The following is a 22,024-nucleotide window of genomic DNA, read 5'->3' on the forward strand; positions in this document are numbered from 1 at the left end:
AAAGAATGAGAGGTTTTACTGTATGAGGACATTTTCCATCTAAAACAGGCATTTGCTTTTTAACAATTATAACCCTTCTTTTTTTAATTTTGATTTTTCTCATAAGGAACACAATGGTTTGCGTTATCTGTCTGGGTTGACAATCTGCTCCCAGGATATCCCCGCCTGGACTACTCTTGAAGATGGATCAGTTCCAAATGTTGTGCCTGCTCTGTGTTTGCATTTCCTTTTGTTTTTATTCAATTGTGATAGAGAATACTTCTTCAGCAAAATCTGTTACCCACAGCAACTTATTACATATTTTTTATCTTCTTCCTAATCAATAACCATAATTCGTTCTAGTTCGATCTCCATTCTAAGGTCAAAGGTCTTCCATGTGTGGTTAAATCTGAGATCCCATTCTATCTCAGGGGCACCTGATACTCAAGTGATGTACGTTTCAACTGTTATCCCAACCAGTCTTTAAACTTAGCGCCTTCTTCATCCATCTAGACAACTTCTCTGCCCATGTTACCCTAAAATGCTTCTATTGCTCAATGGAAAATAAATAAGAGATGAAAATGGAAGGCCTGCCACAGGCATTTATAATGCACATATAGCCAGTGTTTCAATCATAATGACACCAAGCTGAAAGAAGCTGCACAGCCACAATTATTTCAAAAACATACATTTCCCTGTTAGATAGCACTTGTAGGTACTATTTACTTATCACCTTGAAGTGTACTGCCTGGTAATGTATGTGTGATGTACAGCAGTTCACACAAAGGTAAAGTGACAACACACTTGTAAGATGAAAGAAAACATTTCAATTATGTCACCCATAGGGGTAGTTGATGCAGGGACCAAAACTCCCTCTAAACATTATGAGACGTGGGGAAGCTCAATATGTCCTTGAGTCAATTTCTCTAGACTTTAAAGCACAACGAAAGAAATCCCGACTAGATCTTTGGTAATTAATGAAACATCGCTCAGTATCTTCAGCCATCAGTGAAAACTCCTTTTAGGTGTTATATCATTTGAGAAAACCAGGTCTAGGCAAAACCAGAAAACTTCACCTCACTTTGCAACCAAAGTCTGTTGCAGTATGGCTTATGATCCTTGGGAGACTCTCTCTGGACCTCAGGAGACTAAGGGGAGACTTCATCCAAACCTTACGTGACTGAGGGGTAACTCCCTCTAGACCGTCGGTGACTAAAGGGAAGACTCCTTCTAGACCAATAGGAGACAAAGGGGAGACTATTTCAAGAACTTAGGGGATGAAGGGGGGAACTACCTTAAGACCCTAGGTGACAAATCAGAGACTCCCGCTAGACCTTAGGCGACTAAGGTGAGACTCCCTATGGACCTTAAGAGACTGAGGGGAGACTCCTGTTAGACCTTAGGCGACTAAGGTGAGACTCCCTGTGGACCTTAAGAGACTGAGGGGAGACTCCCACTAGACCTTAGGTGACTAAGCTGAGAGTCTCTGTGGCCCTTAGGTGATGGAGGGGAGGCTCCCTCTATTCCATAGGTGACTAGAGGAGAGGTTCCTTGTGGACCTAAGGAGACTGAGGCAGACTCCCCCAAGACTTTAGGTGACCAAGGGGAACCTCCTTGTGAACCTTAGGAAACTGAGGGGAGACTATTTCTAGACGTTAGGTGATGAAGGTAAGACCCTTTATAGACCTTAGGTGACTAAAGGGAAGACTCCTTCTAGACCGTAGGTGACTAAAGGGAAGACTCCTTCTAGACCAATAGGAGACAAAGGGGAGACTATTTCCAGAACTTTGGTGATGAAGGGGGGACTACCTTAAGACCCTAGGTGACAAATCAGAGACTCCCTCTAGACAGAAGGTCAGTAAAGGAAAACTGCCTCTAGACCAATAGGAGACTATGGGGAGACCATTTCAAGAACATAGGTGATGAATCGGATGACTCCCTTTAGACCATAGGTGACTACGGTGAGAGTCCCTGTGGCTATTAGGTGATGAATCGGAGACTCCCTCTAGACCTTAGGTGACTAAGGTGAGAGTGCCTGTGGCCCTAGGGTGACGGAGGGGAGGCTCTCTCTAGTCCATAGGTGACTAGAGGAGAGGTTCCTTGTGGACCTTAGGAGACTGAGGGCAGACTGCCTCAAGACTTTAGGTGACCAAGTGGAAGCTCCTTGTGAACCTTAGGAAACCAAGGGGAGACTATTTCTAGACCTTAGGTGATGAAGGAAAGACCCTTTCAAGACCTTAGGTGACTAGGGTGAGACTCCCTGTGGACCTTAGGAGACTGAGGGCAGACTGCCTCAAGACCTTAGGACACTGAGGGGAAGCTCCTTGTGAACCTTAGGAAACTAAGGGGAGACTATTTCAAGACCTTATGTGATGAAGGAAAGACACTTTCTAGACCTTAGGTGACTAAGGGGAGACACCCTTGGACCTTAGGAGACTCACTCTAGGCCTTAGAAGACTAAGGAGAGACTTCCTCTAGACCTTAATTCACCTCAGGAAACCCACTCTAGACTTTCAGTAACTGGGGGGAAATTCCCTCTAGCACTTCAGGTCTTCATGAACTAAGGGACATTCACTCTGTAGCTTGATTCCTAGAAGCAAGCTACCTCTAGTTCATAGAAATGCTATCATGTAGTGTACGCCAGTGGAGTAGTAGCGAACAAAGGCAAACTGGGGCTATTACTCAGAAAGCAATCAAATGCTTGCACCCTCAATCACAAAACTTTTACTGAATGAAAGGTGACGTTGGATCCCATTAAAGGGACCAATGTAGTTTTCTTACTTAGAGCCAACAAAGTTAATGCAGCATTGATTCATAGGTTTATGCAGCAGCATCTGAAATTAAATGTGTGCAAAATAAACCTTATCTGGTTATCCTATACTTCTTACTGTAAGTATTCACATGATGTGATGATAGTAATGATTCACAAGTGGGTCTTTCAAGTAGACGAGGATGTGTATGATGAGCATGTTCTGCATATTGTCGGAGCAGGGATATAGATCAGATATAAACATTTATGATTCTTATGAGATATGATACAGTTACTCAGGTCAGTTATATTCCTTTTAACGGATAAGAAAGAACAGATGAGTTGTGTTGGTCGAGCAAGAATGATATCTGTGATGTTCTGGTTATGCATAGGAACTTCAGCAGGAAGATTAATCGGGAAACTATTAGACCGTCTTAACTGTACCACCATTTGTTATATACTGAGCAAAGCAATATACCATGCCCGAATCTCAATAGCTTTCACAGTATACTCACATAAATCACCCTGTTCTTCCTCAGTGCGATGTGATTGCCCTTCACAATGAGTGCTACAGAGTTCAGAGCGGTCCAGCTCGGGCTGCCACGGTGCTCGTTGCGGGTGGTAACACTGAATCTCGTGGGGGTGTTTCCACAGGTCTCGGTGACAGTGTAGTTACAGGACCCCTGGAAGTGGTGAAGTGTCCCATCGAATGTTGTGTAGTGCGGGTCACCGTAGATGTGGCAGGTGGCAGTGCTAGGCGGCTGACAACTCCAGTGACCATTGTGAATCTTGCAGACTTCATCAGCACTACAGACTTGTGCAGAGCAGTTCATGAAGTTATTCCCCTGGCACTCACATTTCCTCTCACAGTTCTCTTCCAAAAAGCTGTCGCCTTTCTAAAAGAGAATGAATCACATCAGAAAACATCCATATAATATGTTATATCATCATGGAACCATATATTTACTATCCCCATTTTAACCATCATATAGTTTTTATCTCACCTTGTAGTACTGGTTCTTGTACCAACATCCACAATCGGAAACATGAACACAGGAACCTCCACTCAGCACAAAGCCATCATCGCACTCACAGCCCTCAACACAAGGCTTCGAGCAGTTGTTGGGGGCCAATCGGTCAAGACAGGTTGCAGGACAGGCGGACATGCAGACATTGTAGTGACCATTGGGACTGCAGCTCCCCCATCCTGAAAAAAAAATGGAATATGTGACCAGACTGCCCTAATGACCACCATTGAATCAATATCATATGTATACTTTAATCTCCAAGGTTGTACTTCTTCCCCGCTCTAGGCTACCTTTTCTTCTCACATCTCCCTTCATCTGATGAGCTCCTTGTCTGTCTTTATAAACAATGCTCTGATCTGGAACCAATGAAGGATGCCGAAGGACATGATGAAACAGATGGGGTCTGGATAAAAGTGGAGGCTTGACTGGGTCACCTTCTTCTCACTCTGAATAGGGTGGCCATGTGTTTTTAAAATCTGGCATCTTGAAGCTTATTTAGCTCTAATGCTTTGCACGATTGATATATTTTAATGGATTAGGACAGTGTACATGCTACGTTAAACAGACGATAATATACAGTGTGTCTCCTGTAATTTAGGGTGGTACGTTGTCATGATCATATTGTGAATCAATTCTTATACACTATGCATTCGCCCTTTATATGTCATCGGGAGCTTCAGATCCTGTGTGGCTGCTCTCTGTACCTGCCTGGCTTAGAATTAGATACGCTATATTGATGTCTCGATTCTGGCTAAGCTTCTGCACTGCTTGATAACTGCTATGAAATAGTTCTATATGAAACGTGATCTCAGAAGAGCCCCAGGTTGGCTTCTGTGCTTGAGTGTTATTTATGCATATTTCCTGGATGTATTATTCCATGTCTGGGTATTTTGTCTCATAGCCATTTGCACTAACTTAGTACTATGTCTTTTGTCTTGGATAGCTGTTTATGATGATGTACTTTGAGAATAAAAATGAATAAAATGTTATCACATACTTCTGAATCGTGTAGCTCTCTTGCTGACCTGAGCTGGATTGATTGAGAGGTCACACTCCATTATCTGCTCGCCCTCTCTTATAGTTTAATCTGCAACAAAGGTTTATCCAGGGTTTCAGGCCTTGCTAAAAGAGCGCCATCCGCCTGTGCTCTCTGTCCTATTGTTAATGCTTTCATGAACTGGGCTTGTCTCATCCTATTAAATGAGGAAGGAACACAATTAGCTGGCGTGGAGCTCAGAAACAATTAAGCATTATTTATGCCTTCTTAGTGTAAACTCGGGTTGGGGATTTAGCCCAGGGGCTGCTTGTAAAAGTGTTCTCTCTGGGCCTGTGAAAGCTTACTGCGCCTCCCCGGACTGTGACTGTTCTTAAGGCGGTCTTACTACTACTTCCAAATGGTAACTACGATGTGGCTACTCTTATCAACTCTGCACCACGTATATCTTTTTACATGACTCTAAATGAACGCCATGTACAGTGGGTCCCCTGAGAGCTGTGGTTCTCCATAGCTTGTCATGTAAGTTCCAGGAAGTGCAGAATAAGGCTGGCTGTAGAAGGAGACATGTTTATAGTATGATTTCCCTACGCAAACCTGAAGGGTATAGGTTCAATGGCGTGTCAAGCCCAGACTAGTCATCCATGGTGGGCCTGCTTGTCTCACTGAGTATTTTCTATTTTGTATTGGAAGTTTACACTTTTTCCAATGTGACTCTGAACTTGAACCCCCTTCTCCTGGGGAGCAGGGACATCCCAAGTATCTAACACGTTGAAGGCATTTTCAAGACAAATTCATTCTTATTGAGTTTTTCTTACTCCAACATTAAATTGTAATTTTTCACTATTTTGTTACATTATTCTTGTTTAACAAATGATTTACGATCCTCTGTATCCTCTTAAACTTTATTAATACTGGCATAAAGCCTATCAAATGAAGGACGATATCGCATGCTGAAGCTCCATATGGGTCAGCAGAGGTGATGTCCTAAGACACTGACCTAACTGAAAAGAGGTATATATTTGGGTGTTCTGAAGTTACAGTTACCAGAATGTTTCTCCATCTCCGGTGTTGCTTTTTTCTCTCCATCCAATTTTGCTTTGAAATGTTGGTATGTTTGAAGGAAAATAATAGCCAGGATACTAAGCATGACAAATCCCTTACTCCTCTACAGCAATACTTACCACAAGTATCAGGGTCTCTCCAGGGAGGAAGAGATACTCCAGCTCGCTGGCACGCATCTGCATACGCCTCCAGAGCATTGCACAGTGTTGGAATATCGTCACCCATAGCACAGAGGTCGAAGACACAGCTATCGAAGAAGCCTTCTGGATTAATTGCAGAATGGCACTCCCTGAATGGCCCATCTTTACTGGTTAAGAGTCCACAGAACTGGTAGCTCTTGTAGAGGGCCTCCAAATCTGGTGGGCAAACGACTGGCGTCGGCCTTACCACTTCATCACACAATGGATTGCCTTTCTCAACATTCCAGCTGTTTCCAAACTGGTTGGTATTCTGGGCCTGTTGCCCATTGGCCATCATGTAATCATCTTGTCTGTGGCTGTTGAAATTTCCGCACATTCCACACGTCTGGTTGAAGTAAGTGGTTGGCACCTTGACTTCCATGGAGTGATCAGTATCGTAGGAAACGGTGAGTGAGAAATCTGTCTCCAATGCGATGTACCTTCCACTCCGCCCCACGATGATGGAACCATTAGTCAGACTTGCAGGTAGGTTCACCCAGAGCCCATTAATCTAGATAAAAAGGAAATGCATTTCATTATTGTATATACGTCTTCAGGTTATGACATCGCTTTCATTTGAGTTAGGACTGAAATACGTCACAGCACAATGTAAGTAAGCAAGAGACTATGGGCCCGATTCACATAAGTTAGACGTTGTTTATTAAAAGTAATATGGAAGGAAACATTTAGCTCTCGCCTTATGATTTTGAAAAAATAGATCAGAATGTATGGCCCGATTCACAAAAGTAATCTGAGACGAAATCCTAACTTTACGACTTTCAGTATTCACAAAAGGCATTTAGGAGTAGTAAAGTTAGGATTTCGTCTCAGATTACTTTTGTGAATCGGGCCATACATTCTGATCTATTTTTTCAAAATCATAAGGCGAGAGCTAAATGTTTCCTTTCATATTACTTTTAATAAACAACGTCTAACTAGATCACTTGACATACCAGTTGTTGTGTTTACTACAAGTAGGGTAGAAGTGTTAAATCTTTTTCTATTTTATGTAGGACAATATATTGTAGACTCATTTATGAATTGCTTGTCCCCACCAAAGGACAAGCACTCATTATTCTGGACTCTTACAAACTTTACAGCATAAAGAGGGAAGGCCACAGTACATGAAATACAATTTCTGAGGTATTTCTTCAACATGAGGAGAACTATCCATCTGTTTGTGTCTCGGTAAGTTCTCGAAGAAGCAGCATTTTCATTCTGAATTGCTCATACCTCTGTTCAGTATGTGATGGGTGAATATATATTCTTGATAGGACAACAGTGCCTGCGCCTCGGGTATTACATCTGAGGTTTGTAGCCTGGCACCTGAATATGCCTCCTCCATGCCTTTCCAGCACCAGCCATATTTTAGCAAACCTTTATCCATTGTTAAACCCATTGTTCAACATCAAACTATAATTTTAGCACCCGATTTCCCCAGTTTTGCCGTTAGGCATTGAACCTTACCTGGAGTATCCATTACAACATCTGATTTATGAAATAGGTAAACCCTTCAACCTCCTTTAGCCTCTTCCTGCTTATTTTCAAGACACATCAGGAGGAATTACGTACAAATACCATGGCCAACCTTTGCTCCCAAATGGCATTGCCTGTTCTTATTGATCTGGACACATTTGTTTGTGGCCTCAGTATGCTTTTTAGCCCCTTACAGGCCGGAAAGTATAGAGCCACGTCATCATCATAAAACAGCGCTGGGTACGTGACAACCTGAATCCTGGGTGGTGAAATTTCATTAGAGCCAAATAAATTGGGTAATCATAGAGAACACATAACAGTAAAAAAGGGCTAACAAATATCCTTGTTTAGGATGTCAAAAAGAGGAATCCTAGCAGAGAATGTTCTTCCTTCATTCATGAAGCTGGAGACATGTCCAACTGTCAGTGGGCAGCTGTGTTGGGCCCATCTGGGGGAGAAAAATCCTGAGGGTGTGAGCATCTAAGAGATCTTGTCTTCCTACTGGATCATGGGGATGTTCTACACAATGGTCCACTCTAAGGGTGGGCCCACCTGGTAACAACGGGAGCAGGAGATGGTCCGCAACTCTGTCCACCGGAGGTCTAACTACTATCTTCAAATATGGCGCGGTTAGGTCCGTGGATGTCATTCGTTTGTCACCTGGTGGAAATGGTGAGCCTCCCATGAGTCTATGTGGGCTGGTATGGCAAGAAGGAACAATTTTTCATCTGATCCCCGAGATCTAATGAGGCCTTAGAGCCTTCCTGCACCCACAGCCATGACACCTGAGCACTCACTCAAGCACTCAAGAGCTCTTAGGAGGGGTGAGCCTGACTGATTCCTGATGGTATCCTCATATTAAAGGTATTTCAGACTTACACAATAACTCCAGTGTACAGTCTCATCTAAGGTCTACTATATAGTAATTTAACACTAATCTGGGATTTTGAGCACGGACCCTAAGCATTCCTTAGAGTTTATTGGGCAGGATACTCTGTTGAACCATGTCTCATTTGTCTCATTACAAGTGCCTAGAGCATTCAAATTGATGGATCAGCACCTAGAGGATACGTATTGATGGATCAGCGCCTAGAGTATCTGTATTGATGGACTGGCGACTAAAGGATTTATATTGATGGATCGCCACTTAGAGAATCCGTATTGATGGGTCGGTGTCTAGAAGATCTGTATTGAAGGATTGGTGTCTAGAGGATTCATATAGATGAATCAGTGTCTAGAGGATCCGTATTGATGGACTGGTCTCTAAACGATTCATATTGGTGGATCGACACCTAGAGGATCCATATTGATGGATCGGTGTCTAGAGGATCCGTATTTATGGATTGGTGTCTAGAGGATCTGTATTGATGGGTCGGATCAGTGTCTAGAGGATCCGTATTTATGGATCGGTGTCTAGAGGATCCGTATTGATGGATCGGTGTCTAGAGGATCCTGAATGATGGACTGGTGACTAAACGATTCATATTGGTGGATCGACACCTGGAGGATCTGTATTGATGGATCAGTGTCTAGAGGGTCCAAATTGATAGTTCGGTGTCTAGAGGATCTGTATTGATGGATCGGTGTCTAGAAGATCCATATTGATGGATGGGTGTCTACAGGATCCGTATTGATGGATCAGTTACTAGAAGATCCGTAATGATGGACTGACTACTAAAGGAATCAGATTGGTGGATCGGCACCTAGAGGATCTGTATTGATGGATTGGCATCTAGAGGATCTGTATTAATGGATCGGCACCTAGTGGATCTGTATCGATGGATCAGTGCCTAGAGGATCTGTATAGGTGGATTGGAGTCTAGAGGAACCGTGTTGATGGATCGGTGTCTAGAGGATCCGTATATATGGATCGGCAACTAGGGGACCACAGAAGAGCTGTATAAGTGCACTTTTGTACTATTGTTGTTCATGGCGGCCTGCACCACTTTCTCCAGATATAGCTTAATTAGAATTGTATAATGACGTACACTTCTTCAGCTACACAGCCTGCCAGGAACATGGACATGAAAGATTGGTGGACAGGCAGACCAACATCTTTGTCTGATAAACTTCGGGCTTGGAAATGAAGGTCCTGAAAACTATAGCAATTTACTGTGGATGTAAATTTTAGGTCATTTATGCCAGAGAACGATAATACACTTCTGAAACCACTGAAAAGGCCACCCAAAGGTGGGTTTTGGTTTCTAAAATAACCTCATACATTAAAATATGTATGCCCTTTATGTCAATTTATCTTCACATAAAGTGTTTTTATTGGCTGAATAAATATTCAACTTAAAAGCAATATTATAAACTCATTCAATTTTCATTTTAAGTTGTTCCTGGTATTGGAAAAACAGACACTCTGAAAATGTCTATTATCAGTTTTGAAGTTTGATCCCAGCTCTACTCTCCAGTGAGATAGGCTGTGTGATCTGTTATCATCTGCCACTAGGGAGCACATGTCCAGCACATGCTTCATAGTACAACATAGTTTCCCAGTGTCAAATCGGTTTGTGAGTTCACACTTAAGTACCAGGGCAAGCTATCTTTCTCATACTTTTTCACTGAGATGAATAATATTCAAAGTGCTGTGTTAAATTTCACTGCTATACTTTTTCATCTTATGAAAATAGTCTAAGAAAATGCAGTTTTTTATAGCAAAACTCATTTACCAAAAATAACTTTTATCCGGAGTAGTATTTACTGCTAATAAATCAATATGGAAATAATTAATTTACATTTACCCAAAAATAAAAACTGCAGAACCTTTGGTATAGTGCCCATGTCCTGCATCCTGTTGATGTACTCACCAGAACACGGTTTGGCTCATTCCTGATAATTTGTATTTGTTGGCCATAGACGTCCACTATGACCTTTGCCACGTAGGACACTGATGGGTTCCCACGGTGCTCATTCTTGGCCTCCACGTTGAAATATGGCAGTGAGGAGGAGTTGGTGCAGAGCTTGGCCAGCGTGTAGGTGCAGATCCCCATAAAGTGATGGGTCTCCTTATCGAAGGTGGTGTAGTGAGGGTCTCCTGAGATTAAACAAATGCCGTAAGTGTAGGGGTCACAGCTGGGAACCCCATTAGAAATCCCGCAGTACTGGTCCTTCCCACACGAATCATCATTACACACCAAACTGCCCCCTTGGGATGGACAGCGGCACTTTTTGGAGCAGGTGTTGTCGGTCCAGTGTTCAGATCCAACTGGATAGTGCTTTCCATCCTCCCAACACCCGCACTGAGTGTGAGGGACACACTTGTCATTGTAGAGGAGATACCCACTGTCGCAAACGCAGCCTTCAATGCATGGACGGCCGCAGGGTGAAGGTGAGTTGGGATTCACGCAGGTTGCTGGGCAGGCGTTGCCACATTGTTGATAGTGACTATTGGGTTCACAGGAAATTGCTAGAAGAGACAATTTGTATTTAATATTGAATGAGTAAATTAAAGTTTTGCATTGAAACACAATCTTTTTACGCCTAGGGCCCACGGACTACTAAGATAGGGTTTCTGCTCTTGCACTCAGCAACCCACAGCAGATGTTGCTTGTTAATAACCCATTGGTAACATACTAACATAACATGTTTTTTATTGGCTATTTAGTGACGCATTGTTCAAGATAATTGGCACTTTGAGTGGCTTCAAAGTAGTAAAAGGGTTGCTATTTCCTGATATCCCTGTGCTTACAGTTGCAGCCTTCTCAAGACTCACTCCATTTCCACCATTCGAATGGGCTGCCTGAGACTGCAAACTCACTCTACGCACCATCCAACCACAATCCTTTTCTCCAAATGAACAGTAACTTTCAGACATTGGAATGTCCATCAACAGAACTCCAACCTCTTAACAACTACCTAGTACAAATATCCAACAATGGGAAGCGCAACCAACCAGAGCTTCTCTCTGTTCTACGTAGCACCACTCATCAGTGTGTTCTAACCCTCCCTAAACCTTCAGCTCTGTTTGTGGAGAGAATTGCATCTCTTAGTGAACACTTGCTTTCAAACATAGGACGCGCCGGGTCTCTTGGAGTGGTGTTGGAGAACCACGGTCAGTTGTCTTGATGCACTAGTGCTTCTATTTGCACTGGGAGGGTGAGCCTCAGCACGCAAAGGAAGGCAAACCAGTCACTACCAGCAGTAATCTAGCGCAGAAGTGCCTTAACCTATTGCTGCTGAGTGTTCTAGGGAGGCCTGGGGAAAACCTTGACATATCATGGTCTACATTAGAAATCTACATTGGATCTGAGTGGAGGCAATAACTCTCAGACATTTTCATCCTGCCCTTTCCTCTAGCCCATGGTCTTGCGTACTCACCACCCCTCTCCCATTCTACCTATCCCATGCCTTCCTAGGTATTATTACTCTTTTATGACTCTCTCAGTATGCGGTTATGATTTTCCCTAAATTTACTTAGCTTTTCAGAGAAACACGGTGTGTGTCTCCAACAACTACTAAAAAGCAACCTTGTGCATTGTGCTAAATCCGTGTGGTATTAAGAATGATTCCTAATAAGCAGTTTCCCAACAGGCGGGAGGGCAAGACCCAATATCAGGATATCTACATCTGAACAGAATTGCATACCATAAATCTAAATATAAAGAAATCTTTTTATCCACTCATGGGTGGGCTTGGAAATCTGGCATGCATCTGACCCCATTGAAACTATGCTGGACCCCACTACACTCACATCTCCCTTAGCATTCCTTGGCCGTGCCAAAACTCTCTAAAGCATTTCCTTCTGCAGCTTGGATTGACATCTTAGAGTATGTTCATCTTCTGTTTCTAGGATTCCTGACAAATGACGGAAGGCAAGATACTTAAATACCACCTGTAGTTCAGAGGGTAAGGAGTCACAACTCCATTATGGTATCAGTAGCATCTCTGGATGATACAAACTGTGGCTGTTCCAATACATGCAAGAAGGTGCCCAATTTTACAATAAGTAAATAAATTGTTGCATAGCCAGTTTACTTGTAATTAGGAATTTCACTCAACAATGAAAACAACTGGACATTATACTCTACCCCCTGCAAACGTGACACTGCCAGACTCATGTGGTTTTTGTGGTGTTTATACTCACCGCAGAATGTGTCGTTTCTCCAGGAGCCGACCGAGATGCCGTCCGCCTGACAAGCTGCTGCATAAGACTCAAGGTTGTTACACAGACTTCCTATGTCCATGTCGAGGGCACACAAGTCGAAGAGGCAGGCACCAAAATAAGCTGTTGGGTCAATTTTTCCGTGGCAGGTGCTGAAGGGTCCATTCGGGTCAGTCAGAATCCCACAAAATAGGGGGCTTTGGATAAGGTCTTTATCCGCATCTGTGCAGTTTGGCTCAATGCCGATATCTGGCAAACAACTAAAAACAGAAGGTGGTGAAGTCAGCTTTGCAGTACAAAATTAGTTGTTTTGAACATTAGTGTGCCACGCTGACATTTGATAGTAAATAGATAAGGTAGCTGTGTGAGTAATATTTCTATTTCTTAAAAGAAAATGAATGAGTAAAACAATGACGGTATGGCAGCAAGATGAGCCCTTTTTGGGGGATGGAGCAAGGCAGAACCAAGACGAGACTGGTATGTACCACCTCATCTCATTGACTTCCTTTGGTGAAGCGGACATGCATCCTGCTGCCACATCTGTGTGTCGCACCCTCTCCGGCACATGCTCATGTCTACTTGTCCTTGAATGAACTATTGATTCCTAAGTAGAGAAATAGCTATCCTATATCACTGTTTGATGTGCACAATCTCCAATCAACTCACAAACAGAGGTGAGCTGATCATACAACTAGTGCTGAAGTATAAAAATTAACACAGACAACCCATAAAATGTTGGTTACTTATGGCACAAATCAGCATGCATGGTCCAGAGAGTCTACCACACTCAAGCATCAGGTGTTCTGACATGTGGACCAAAGTCCCAAAACACCTTATAATCACGATAAGCAGGTGAGGCACAGAGCAAGACAAACACCCAAATGCATTTATTAAGTTATATATATGCAGTTTTATACAGCGAGAACCAGACCGAAGATGGTAGTAGACTGCTTTACCCAGATCCAGCCGCTGGCCACGTCATTGTAAAATAAGTCTTGAGTGATGTGTCAAGAAGCTAAGGCTTGAAGGACGGATTAAATTCAACATCCAGGGAAGCAAATGATGTTTATCCGGCTCTGGTGCAAGAGCCAATCATCGTCTTGATATAGATACACCTTAGTATGGTACAAGGAACTTGATACTACTGTTGAGGACTTTGAGATCCATTCCTGTGATCCACCTCTGGAAGTGACATCATGGGAGGACAGAACCCACAACTGGTGGACAAGGGGAACACTTTGAGCCATGGATGGTCAATCATTGAAAACAAGCATTGCACACGCCCCTCTATAGGTACTGCCACTTTCAGTAAGGATTTCCCAGGTTAACTTGATAGCAAACAAAAGACAGAATAAAGTCACCAAATGGAAGACTCTGTATCTGTAACTATGACACAAGGAGCCTGATGTACCAAAGGATTTTACGATTGCAAACCCAGGGATTCTCAAAATGGCTGGGTTTGTGATAGTAAATCACTATCTGCTATCTACAGGACCAATTTTAGGAGCCCAAAATAATTCCTGACTCATAAAATGGGGTTTCCAGCCTGTACTGGATCAATAATTTGGAAGGGGTGTGAAAAGCGAATTACTTCCAATTTGAACCGCAATTCCAGTCGTAAACCATTGATCAGTTGCTTGCTCCTCAAATGAATCTCAAAGGGCAAGGATGTCCCAAGGACACCCCACTGCCCTTTGAGAATAGGTTGGTAGACTTAGGGGAAGTACGCACGGGTTAAGGGGACCACTACCTACCTCCTCCGACTGAAGTTTTCTCAAATTGGAAACGTTTCTTTAAAAAAGAGAGTGCTGGATCCTTCAAGGAAAACAGGCTGCTCTTAGGGGGAAAGACCTGCAAATTGGGATTTGTGAGACGGACCTAAGAGTACAGAGATCGATTCACAAAAGTAGGTTCTGTTCACTCAAGTCCAAGCACAATGGAATCTTGCACATCAAGCCCGTAGTTCAATGATCCTTGACAGTCGCAGACTCAAAGTACAAATATACCACAACCTCTGCTTGGGTTCTTCCTTGTAACAAAGCTAACATGCTCCATGAATAAGCCTGCTTAAAAGAGGCTCTAGGTGAATAATTCCAGACTAGAGGCTGGACGGGTTACTTCGTCACAACAGTGACGGATATCCCGTCCGCTGAAATTTAAATCCCATAGGATATAATGGAGTTTATATTTCGGCGGATGGGATATCTGTATATCCTTCCCTGTTGTGATGGAGTAACCCATCTGTCGAAATATAAATCAGGCCCTGGAAAGGGTAAAGACTAAAACTGGATAAACGCATACACTGTTCTACCCAGGAGACCATAAAGCATCCTGTGGTCTAACACACCATGTTGTCTCAATGCACCCCAACACAATGCACAGGTGTATGTCAAAAGTACTTTATTTTCAAGAAGTATATTCTTATAGAAATAGAAGCTAGGACTAACAAGTCTGTACCCGGGACACCCTCTACAAGAAGTCAATATACATAGTTAGGATGTTTGAATCTTCCAAAACCAATCTCCTCTGACCTAGTTTTTGCACGGTGCCTGGTGCAGCACACACACAGGCCTTCAGGGACAGTGCTAGGCCTGCAACAGCTTGCATACGTACACAAGTGTTGTATGGACCATGTACATACCTCGAGTCATTATAAACCTGCCAGCTGTTTCCAAAGCTAGCGGAGTTGGGCTCCTGCTGACCGGATGGGTTCATGAAATCATCCTTCTTGTCGCCGTTGTAGTTGCCACAGATGCCGCACACCTCACCTTTGAAGACACTGGGCAGGGTCACTTCCACTCTGTGGTTCCCGTCAAACTTCACTCGGAGGCCAAACCCCGTGGTGAGTACAACAAACGCACCGCTAAGGTGGACGTTGAGTCCACTCACGTGCGTGAATGGTAGGTTGCTTCTGATACCATTAACCTATAAAGAGACAGTATATTTATGGCAACCATACAGATGTCACCTCCATCTATGATACATTAATACAACAGCTGGCTTTTCATAAAGAACCTGCACTTACAGTATTGCAGAACGGTTACGCTATAAATTATACCTTGTGATATTACCCAATTCACCGCCTAAACTTGTGCCCACAAGGTACATTCAGATTTCTACAATTCATTCATCAGTCCTCTTGGCTGTCTCATCTATACAACCTGTTCTAAATGGCTACTGTATAGAGTTTTCCACAAAACTATGATTTTCTTATTCATCAAGTGAACAAAATGATTACATATAATTCAAGATAAAAACAAATAATCAATTACTTTTTCGAGAAACAAATAACAATATTTTAGAAGTTCTTTAGACCACAGTGTATGAACTGTTGAGCCTGGTCTTTGGACTGGAAATTCAGTCCCCGTTAAAGACAAATGCCTGGTTTAGAGTTTGCAGGTTGTGAAACATACTTCCATTTATGAGCACTGGGGAAGCACTAAAGTGGGGAGAAGAATCCACAATCGGAATTTCCTCCAACATACTCCCCCATTCGTGGAGAGACAGTGTCAAGCAGTAGGATTTCCACCAATTGAGCCCTCCACTCAGACATGAGAGGAGACTGCATTACACGCATATCTAAACCCAGGGGCTGGCAGGGCTCTGAGGCCGCTGGAACCCGCACTCGGTGATGTCAGGGACACTAAGAGAGATGGAAATGAGGGGAGCCATTGAGAATCTAATCTTGAAGGAATGGCCAGACCAGCAAGGAAAGCTAATGTTTACAAGAAAAATCAGAATGAAAAACAGACAGAAATTTAGGAGAAGAAAAAAAAACAACGTCAACTAGAACACCAAAGCTGGATGTATGGTTCATCATCATCGCTATCGGACGGAAGAAGATACTAATAATGAAAAATGCAATCATGCAAATCAGCAACGAGTGTAGGGCACTCATGACGGAACAGGTATAGTAACAGAACCTGACAGAAAAAGTGAGCACAGCACCTCTGTGAAATGAAAGGTGCCCCTGGAACAACTAGGAAGTCTGACATGTATTAAACGTCAAGGGGCCTATTCATATCTGGAGTATGTAAAGCAGCCCTTCTGTAGGATTCGTTGACTACTCTTCAATGTCTTTGTGAACCCAAAACATATAAAATGGGAATGAAACGGAGCATTTATATGCAATTAGTACAAATAAAAAGGACTGGGTCTTCTTTGCACTTATTAATATAGAATTAAATGTTTGGGAGCTGAAGCATAAGGGTATGTGAAGGTATAACTTATTGTGGTAATAAATGCTTTTATGAGGTGAACAATCACTACAGTTCTCCTTTTCATTATTTCCGATTTGCACCCAACACAATTCTGCACCTCTGCATGAAAAAGCAAGCGGTACTTCACAGAGCCACATTTGCATTCCGAACTGTCGTTCACGCCTTCAGTAACCCGGCTGCACCTGCAGATTTTCTGCCTTCAGAAGTGTCACCAAGAGCTGGAGCGTATGAGTAGTGGGTGTCAGGAGAAGGCCAAGGAAAAGCAGATGAACCCTCATGCCTTCATGTGTGAGTGTTCACAAACATTTGCATTCACTTCCCATAATCCTTCACACCTCCACATGTATTTACATGTGGGTAACTCAGTTGTATGAGTTACAGGAATTGCGTTAAAGGACACAAAAGTATATCCCATCTTCAGGCCACTGTTGCGCGGCAAAAAAACTATTTCTCTACTAACATTTTCCATGAGAAGAAAAAAGAAAACACTGATATTTTAAAGCGACTATTTTTTAAATTCTATGTTTCTAAGTATAGCTGCAATAAGAGTGGAAAAGGGGCCGACGGATCACTTTTCAAAGGGAATGCAATGGAAGGAAAATATTTTATGAAACATCATTGTCAGTGAATAGAAAAAAAGAAGAAAATATACATTTTTACATTTTCCCAATTTCATAGCGTTAGGTTTGCAAATTGTTTGCAATGCACAGATTCTACATTTGTAGCATTAGGTAAAGTATGCATACGGTAAGTGAATGTTAAACATTTAACCCTAAACTTTTAAAAATAAAAAGTAAAAACTTAAACATAAATGTTAGTATGCTGGTAGAGAACCTAAACGTATGAATGTTATGTGAATTGGTTTAACATTGTAGTCATCCGTGATGCGGAGAAGTACGCTACACATCTGGGTGCTTACACTTCATGAATGACTGGTTAGAACAGGTTGGTGTGTCTATCATCTCGTTGTACGTGTGCCACCAGGTTGGGTTCCTGCCAAGCATCACGAGAGGTAGAAAGGTGTGTCACTTCAAGATGTAGTGTTTATGGCTACAGTTATTTTTATATGATATAGGCAGCCGAGTATCTTTGTGGCATGTGTTAAAATACTTTAATGTACCTCATGCCATGGGTTACTGCATTCACCTGATTGTTGTTCATGGGTTGGGGATACAAGTAGTAATAACACCTACCTTCACCACTTTCTGCTTCTCCAGGGTGACTCGGAGTCCATGCACCTCAACAGTGACATACTTTACATAGGAGACATAGGTGTTGGCGCCCCGGTGCTCGTTTGCAGCTTCAACGTTGAAGGGTGGTAGCGGGCTGCTGCCGTTGCAGAGTTTCGAGAGCGTGTACGTGCAGGTTCCCATAAACGTGTGGGCTTGCTTGTCGAAGGAGATGTAGTGAGGGTCGCTGTGCACACTACATGTTGCTTCTGAAAGAAGGCAACAACAAATTTGAATATATATCATGTATACACTTAACATAATTATTCATGTAGTCTCTAGGTGTCATGCTACCACGTGCCATGTGCGACATGATCCCAAGTCCTGATTTGGCAGCCTTCTTTTCATGTAATGAATCCCAGCACATCAAACAAACAAGGAGTAACTTTTCAAAGGATGAGTGTTTGTTTGTGTCAGACTTTCTTAGTCTAATCACTGCGGACAATTTGGTTTCTGTACCCAGGGAGACAATCTTTAGGTTTGAAGATTCCATCTTGATCTCGCTGTCCGTGCACACTCCCACCTCTTAAGGGCATTTTATAGCTACAGCAACATCTCATACAGGGCCAGAAGAAATATGATCGTATCACCCCCACCCTGATGTAAATCTATTGGCCACCCTTCCTGCTGCTTTCACTGTTTTACTGTTTGAAGTGTGGAACAAATACTTTATATTTTGCCTCTAAGTTAAGCCTGACTGCTTTGTGCCAAGGTGCCAAAGTGTTAAGCAGAGGTTTATTTAGTGACTTTTGTGGTTCACTCTGACAAGGACTTTGTTTATTGAGTGGGGCTTCCAACCCTCTCAACTAATAAGCAAATTTCCTACACACACATATTGACGACCATATTAGAAACATTTTGTTTTTTTTTAATGAAGAATTAGAAAAAGGATTTGCGTGTGGGTGTGTGCCTTCATACACATGTATGACAAGCAAGACCAAGCATTCCAAGAAGCCTGCTTGCATGCACATTTGCAGCAACCATCTGGGAATTGTTCGTATGCTTGAAGAACCTGAGCATACATGTGCATGCGTGCCTCAGAAGAGGCCATCTTGAAATGCATTTGCTGATTCATGAAAAAGAATTGCAAGATGGCTGCCACACATGCACATGCATGGATGGCCGTCCTAATGTTTTTTTGCTGCAAACAAAGACAAAACCAAAACCACCACTTGGGACTCCAATAAATGTCATCACCAGAGTCACAGGCGTTGAGACCTACTGCTTTGCTTATGCTACTTATATCATTATTTAATGGTTTTGTGTTGAGATTTAGAAAGAACTTCAGTTCTTGGTTCTTTGCCTCAGTTGTGTTTTCTTACTTTTCTTCTTCCAAAGCGTGCTCTGTGGGCACAGGTGCCATAAAACATGAATTCCACTCACACACTGAGCTGCATGATCGGTTGCATACATTCAAAGCATGAACTACTCTAAACCAAGCAGGCACTGTGCATCCACAAGAAATGCGTAGAATGAGCTCCTCCAAACAGAGCAAGCAATGTGCATCTGAAAGCAATGCGTCCAATGAGCTCCTCCAAACAGAGCAGGCAATGTGCATCCGAAAGCAATGCGTAGAATGACCTCCTCCAAAAAAAGCAGGCAATGTGCATCCGCAAGCAATGCAGAAAATGAGCTTCTCCAAACAGAGCAGGCAATGTGCATCCGCAAGCAATGGGTAGAATGAGCTCCTCCAAACAGAGCAGGCACTGTGCATACGGAAGCAATGCGTAGAATGATCTCCTATAAACAGAGCAGGCAATGTGCATCCGGAAGCAATGCGTAGAATGATCTCCTCCAAAAAGAACAGGCAATGTGCATCCGCAAGCAATGCTGAGAATGAGCTCCTCAAAACAGAGCTGGCAAAGTGCATCCGAAAGCAATGTGTACAATGAGCTCCTCCAAACAGAGCAGGCAATGTGCATCCGCAAGCAATGCGTATAATGAGCGCCTCCAAACAGAGCAGGCAATGTTCATCCACAAGCAATGCGTATAATGAGCTCCTCCAAACAGAGCAGGCAATGTGCATCCGCAAGCAATGCGTAGAATGAGCTCCTCCAAACTTAGCAGGCAATGTGCATCCACAAGCAATGTGTAGAATGAGCTCCTCCAAACAGAGCAGGCAATGAGCATCTGCAAGCAATGCATCCAAGGAGCTCCTCCAAACAGAGCAGGTAATGTGCATCCGCAAGCAATGCGTAGAATGAGCTCCTCCAAACAGAGCAGGCAATGTGCATCCACAAGCAATGGATAGAATGAGCTCCTCCAAACAGAGCAGGCACTGTGCATCCGGAAGCAATGCGTAGAATGATCTCCTCCAAACAGAGCAGGCACTGTGCATCCGCAAGCAATGCTGAGAATGAGCTCCTCCAAACAGAGCTGGCACTGTGCATCCGAAAGCAATGCGTCCAATGAGCTCCTCCAAACAGAGCAGGCAATGTGCATCCGCAAGCAATGCTGAAAATGAGCTCCTCCAAACAGAGCAGGCAATGTGCATCCGCAAGCAATGTGTAGAATGAGCTCCTCCAAACAGAGCAGGCAATGTGCATCCGCAAGCAATGCATAGAATGACCTCCTCTAAACAGAGCAGGCAATGTGCATCTGCAAGCAATGCGTCCAATGAGCTCCTCCAAACAGAGCTGGCAATGTGCATCCGCAAGCAATGTGTAGAATGAGCTCCTCCAAACAGAGCAGGCAATGAGCATCCGCAAACAATGCGTCCAATGAGCTCCTCCAAACAGAGCAGGCACTAGGCATCTGCAAACAATGCGTCCAATGAGCTCCTCCAAACAGAGCAGGCAATGTGCATCCGCAAGCAATGCGTAGAATGAGCTCCTCCAAACAAAGCAGGCAATGTGCATCCGCAAGCAATGCATAGAGTGAGCTCCTCCAGACAGAGCAGGCAATGTGCATCCGCAAGCAATGTGTACAATGAGCTCCTCCAAATAGAGCAGGCAATGTGCATCCGCAAGCAATGTGTCCAATGAGCTCCTCCAAACAAAGCAGGCAATGTGCATCCGCAAGCAATGCGTAGAATGAGCTCCTCCAAACACAGCAGGCACATATATATCAACACTCATGGTAGTGTCAGTAAGTCAGGTAGGTACAGATCAGGGTATACAAGATATTGTCTAATGTGGTTATCCAAAATAGGAGGTAAATTTATGGATTATTGGCGGTCCGTGGTAAACGGCGGCCATCTTGTAGTGTTCATGGAACCGAAAGTAGACCAGACTAGTTACAGGTGGGCTACTGGTTACGATATGTTCTGTGCAGAATGCACTGACTAGAGCTGGAGTGTGCCACTGTGATGTCTAATGTGGCAAACCAATGTACTCCTCCTTCGTTTCAAGTGTAGGTTGTCTAAAGTCCTACTGAACAGTGAGGCGCGGGAGCACTTTCAACTTTCTCAGCAAGAAGAGAAAGAAACAACCGTTGTAGATGTATAGCAAAAAACGGTGTGCCCAAGAGTTATGGACTATCTGTCAATGAGTGCTGCCCATTGGATTTGGTCATTCAGGCCTTCCTGATCTGCCCCCAGACGATGTACCCATCTCCGTTCTATCTTGAACAGCGCTTTTTGCGTATTCTTAGGATGAGTGTCAAGCACTAGCCATCTTAAGGAGTCCGGTGTGTGATTGTTCTCCTTGCAGTGAGTGTATAGTTTAGTGGTGACCCTTTGGCATCTTACATTAATATGTGGTTGTTCATGGGCACTGAATATTGGCTTAGTAACATCTGGTTGACGACATGATGCTTAGGCTGTATGGGAGGTACTCCACCAATGCGCCCCCTTTTTTGACCCTCATTAGCAGATGGGGTCCTCTCATGCTTGATTATGTATCTGAGGCACAACTCACATGCTACCCCTGAACACACGGCATGACAGAATTGAGGGCGGCTTCCCTTTACCTGGCCTTTGACCAAGTGATGGGTTTGCCACCCCGGTTTTTGATCTCCTTTACACTAAAAATCTTTTTCGCCAACAGGACACCAGAATC

General features: G+C 43.3%; 1 protein-coding gene across 1 annotated transcript in view; it reads right to left on the reverse strand.

Annotated features, from left to right (window-relative positions):
* Nucleotides 1-22,024, reverse strand: part of LOC146788647 (IgGFc-binding protein-like) — a 279,601-nt gene that overhangs the window by 175,449 nt on the left and 82,128 nt on the right. Inside the window, exons 8-14 of the mRNA XM_085635859.1 lie at nt 17,991-18,235; nt 15,219-15,502; nt 12,560-12,837; nt 10,284-10,882; nt 5,935-6,505; nt 3,733-3,935; nt 3,244-3,624 (exon numbers count right to left, since the gene is read on the reverse strand). Of these exons, the coding sequence (XP_085491985.1) occupies nt 3,244-3,624; nt 3,733-3,935; nt 5,935-6,505; nt 10,284-10,882; nt 12,560-12,837; nt 15,219-15,502; nt 17,991-18,235 (2,561 nt within the window). The remainder of the gene's footprint in view (nt 1-3,243; nt 3,625-3,732; nt 3,936-5,934; nt 6,506-10,283; nt 10,883-12,559; nt 12,838-15,218; nt 15,503-17,990; nt 18,236-22,024) is intronic.

Source organism: Triturus cristatus, chromosome 11 (genome assembly GCF_964204655.1).
Source record: "Triturus cristatus chromosome 11, aTriCri1.1, whole genome shotgun sequence".
Taxonomy (NCBI): Eukaryota; Metazoa; Chordata; class Amphibia; order Caudata; family Salamandridae; genus Triturus; species Triturus cristatus.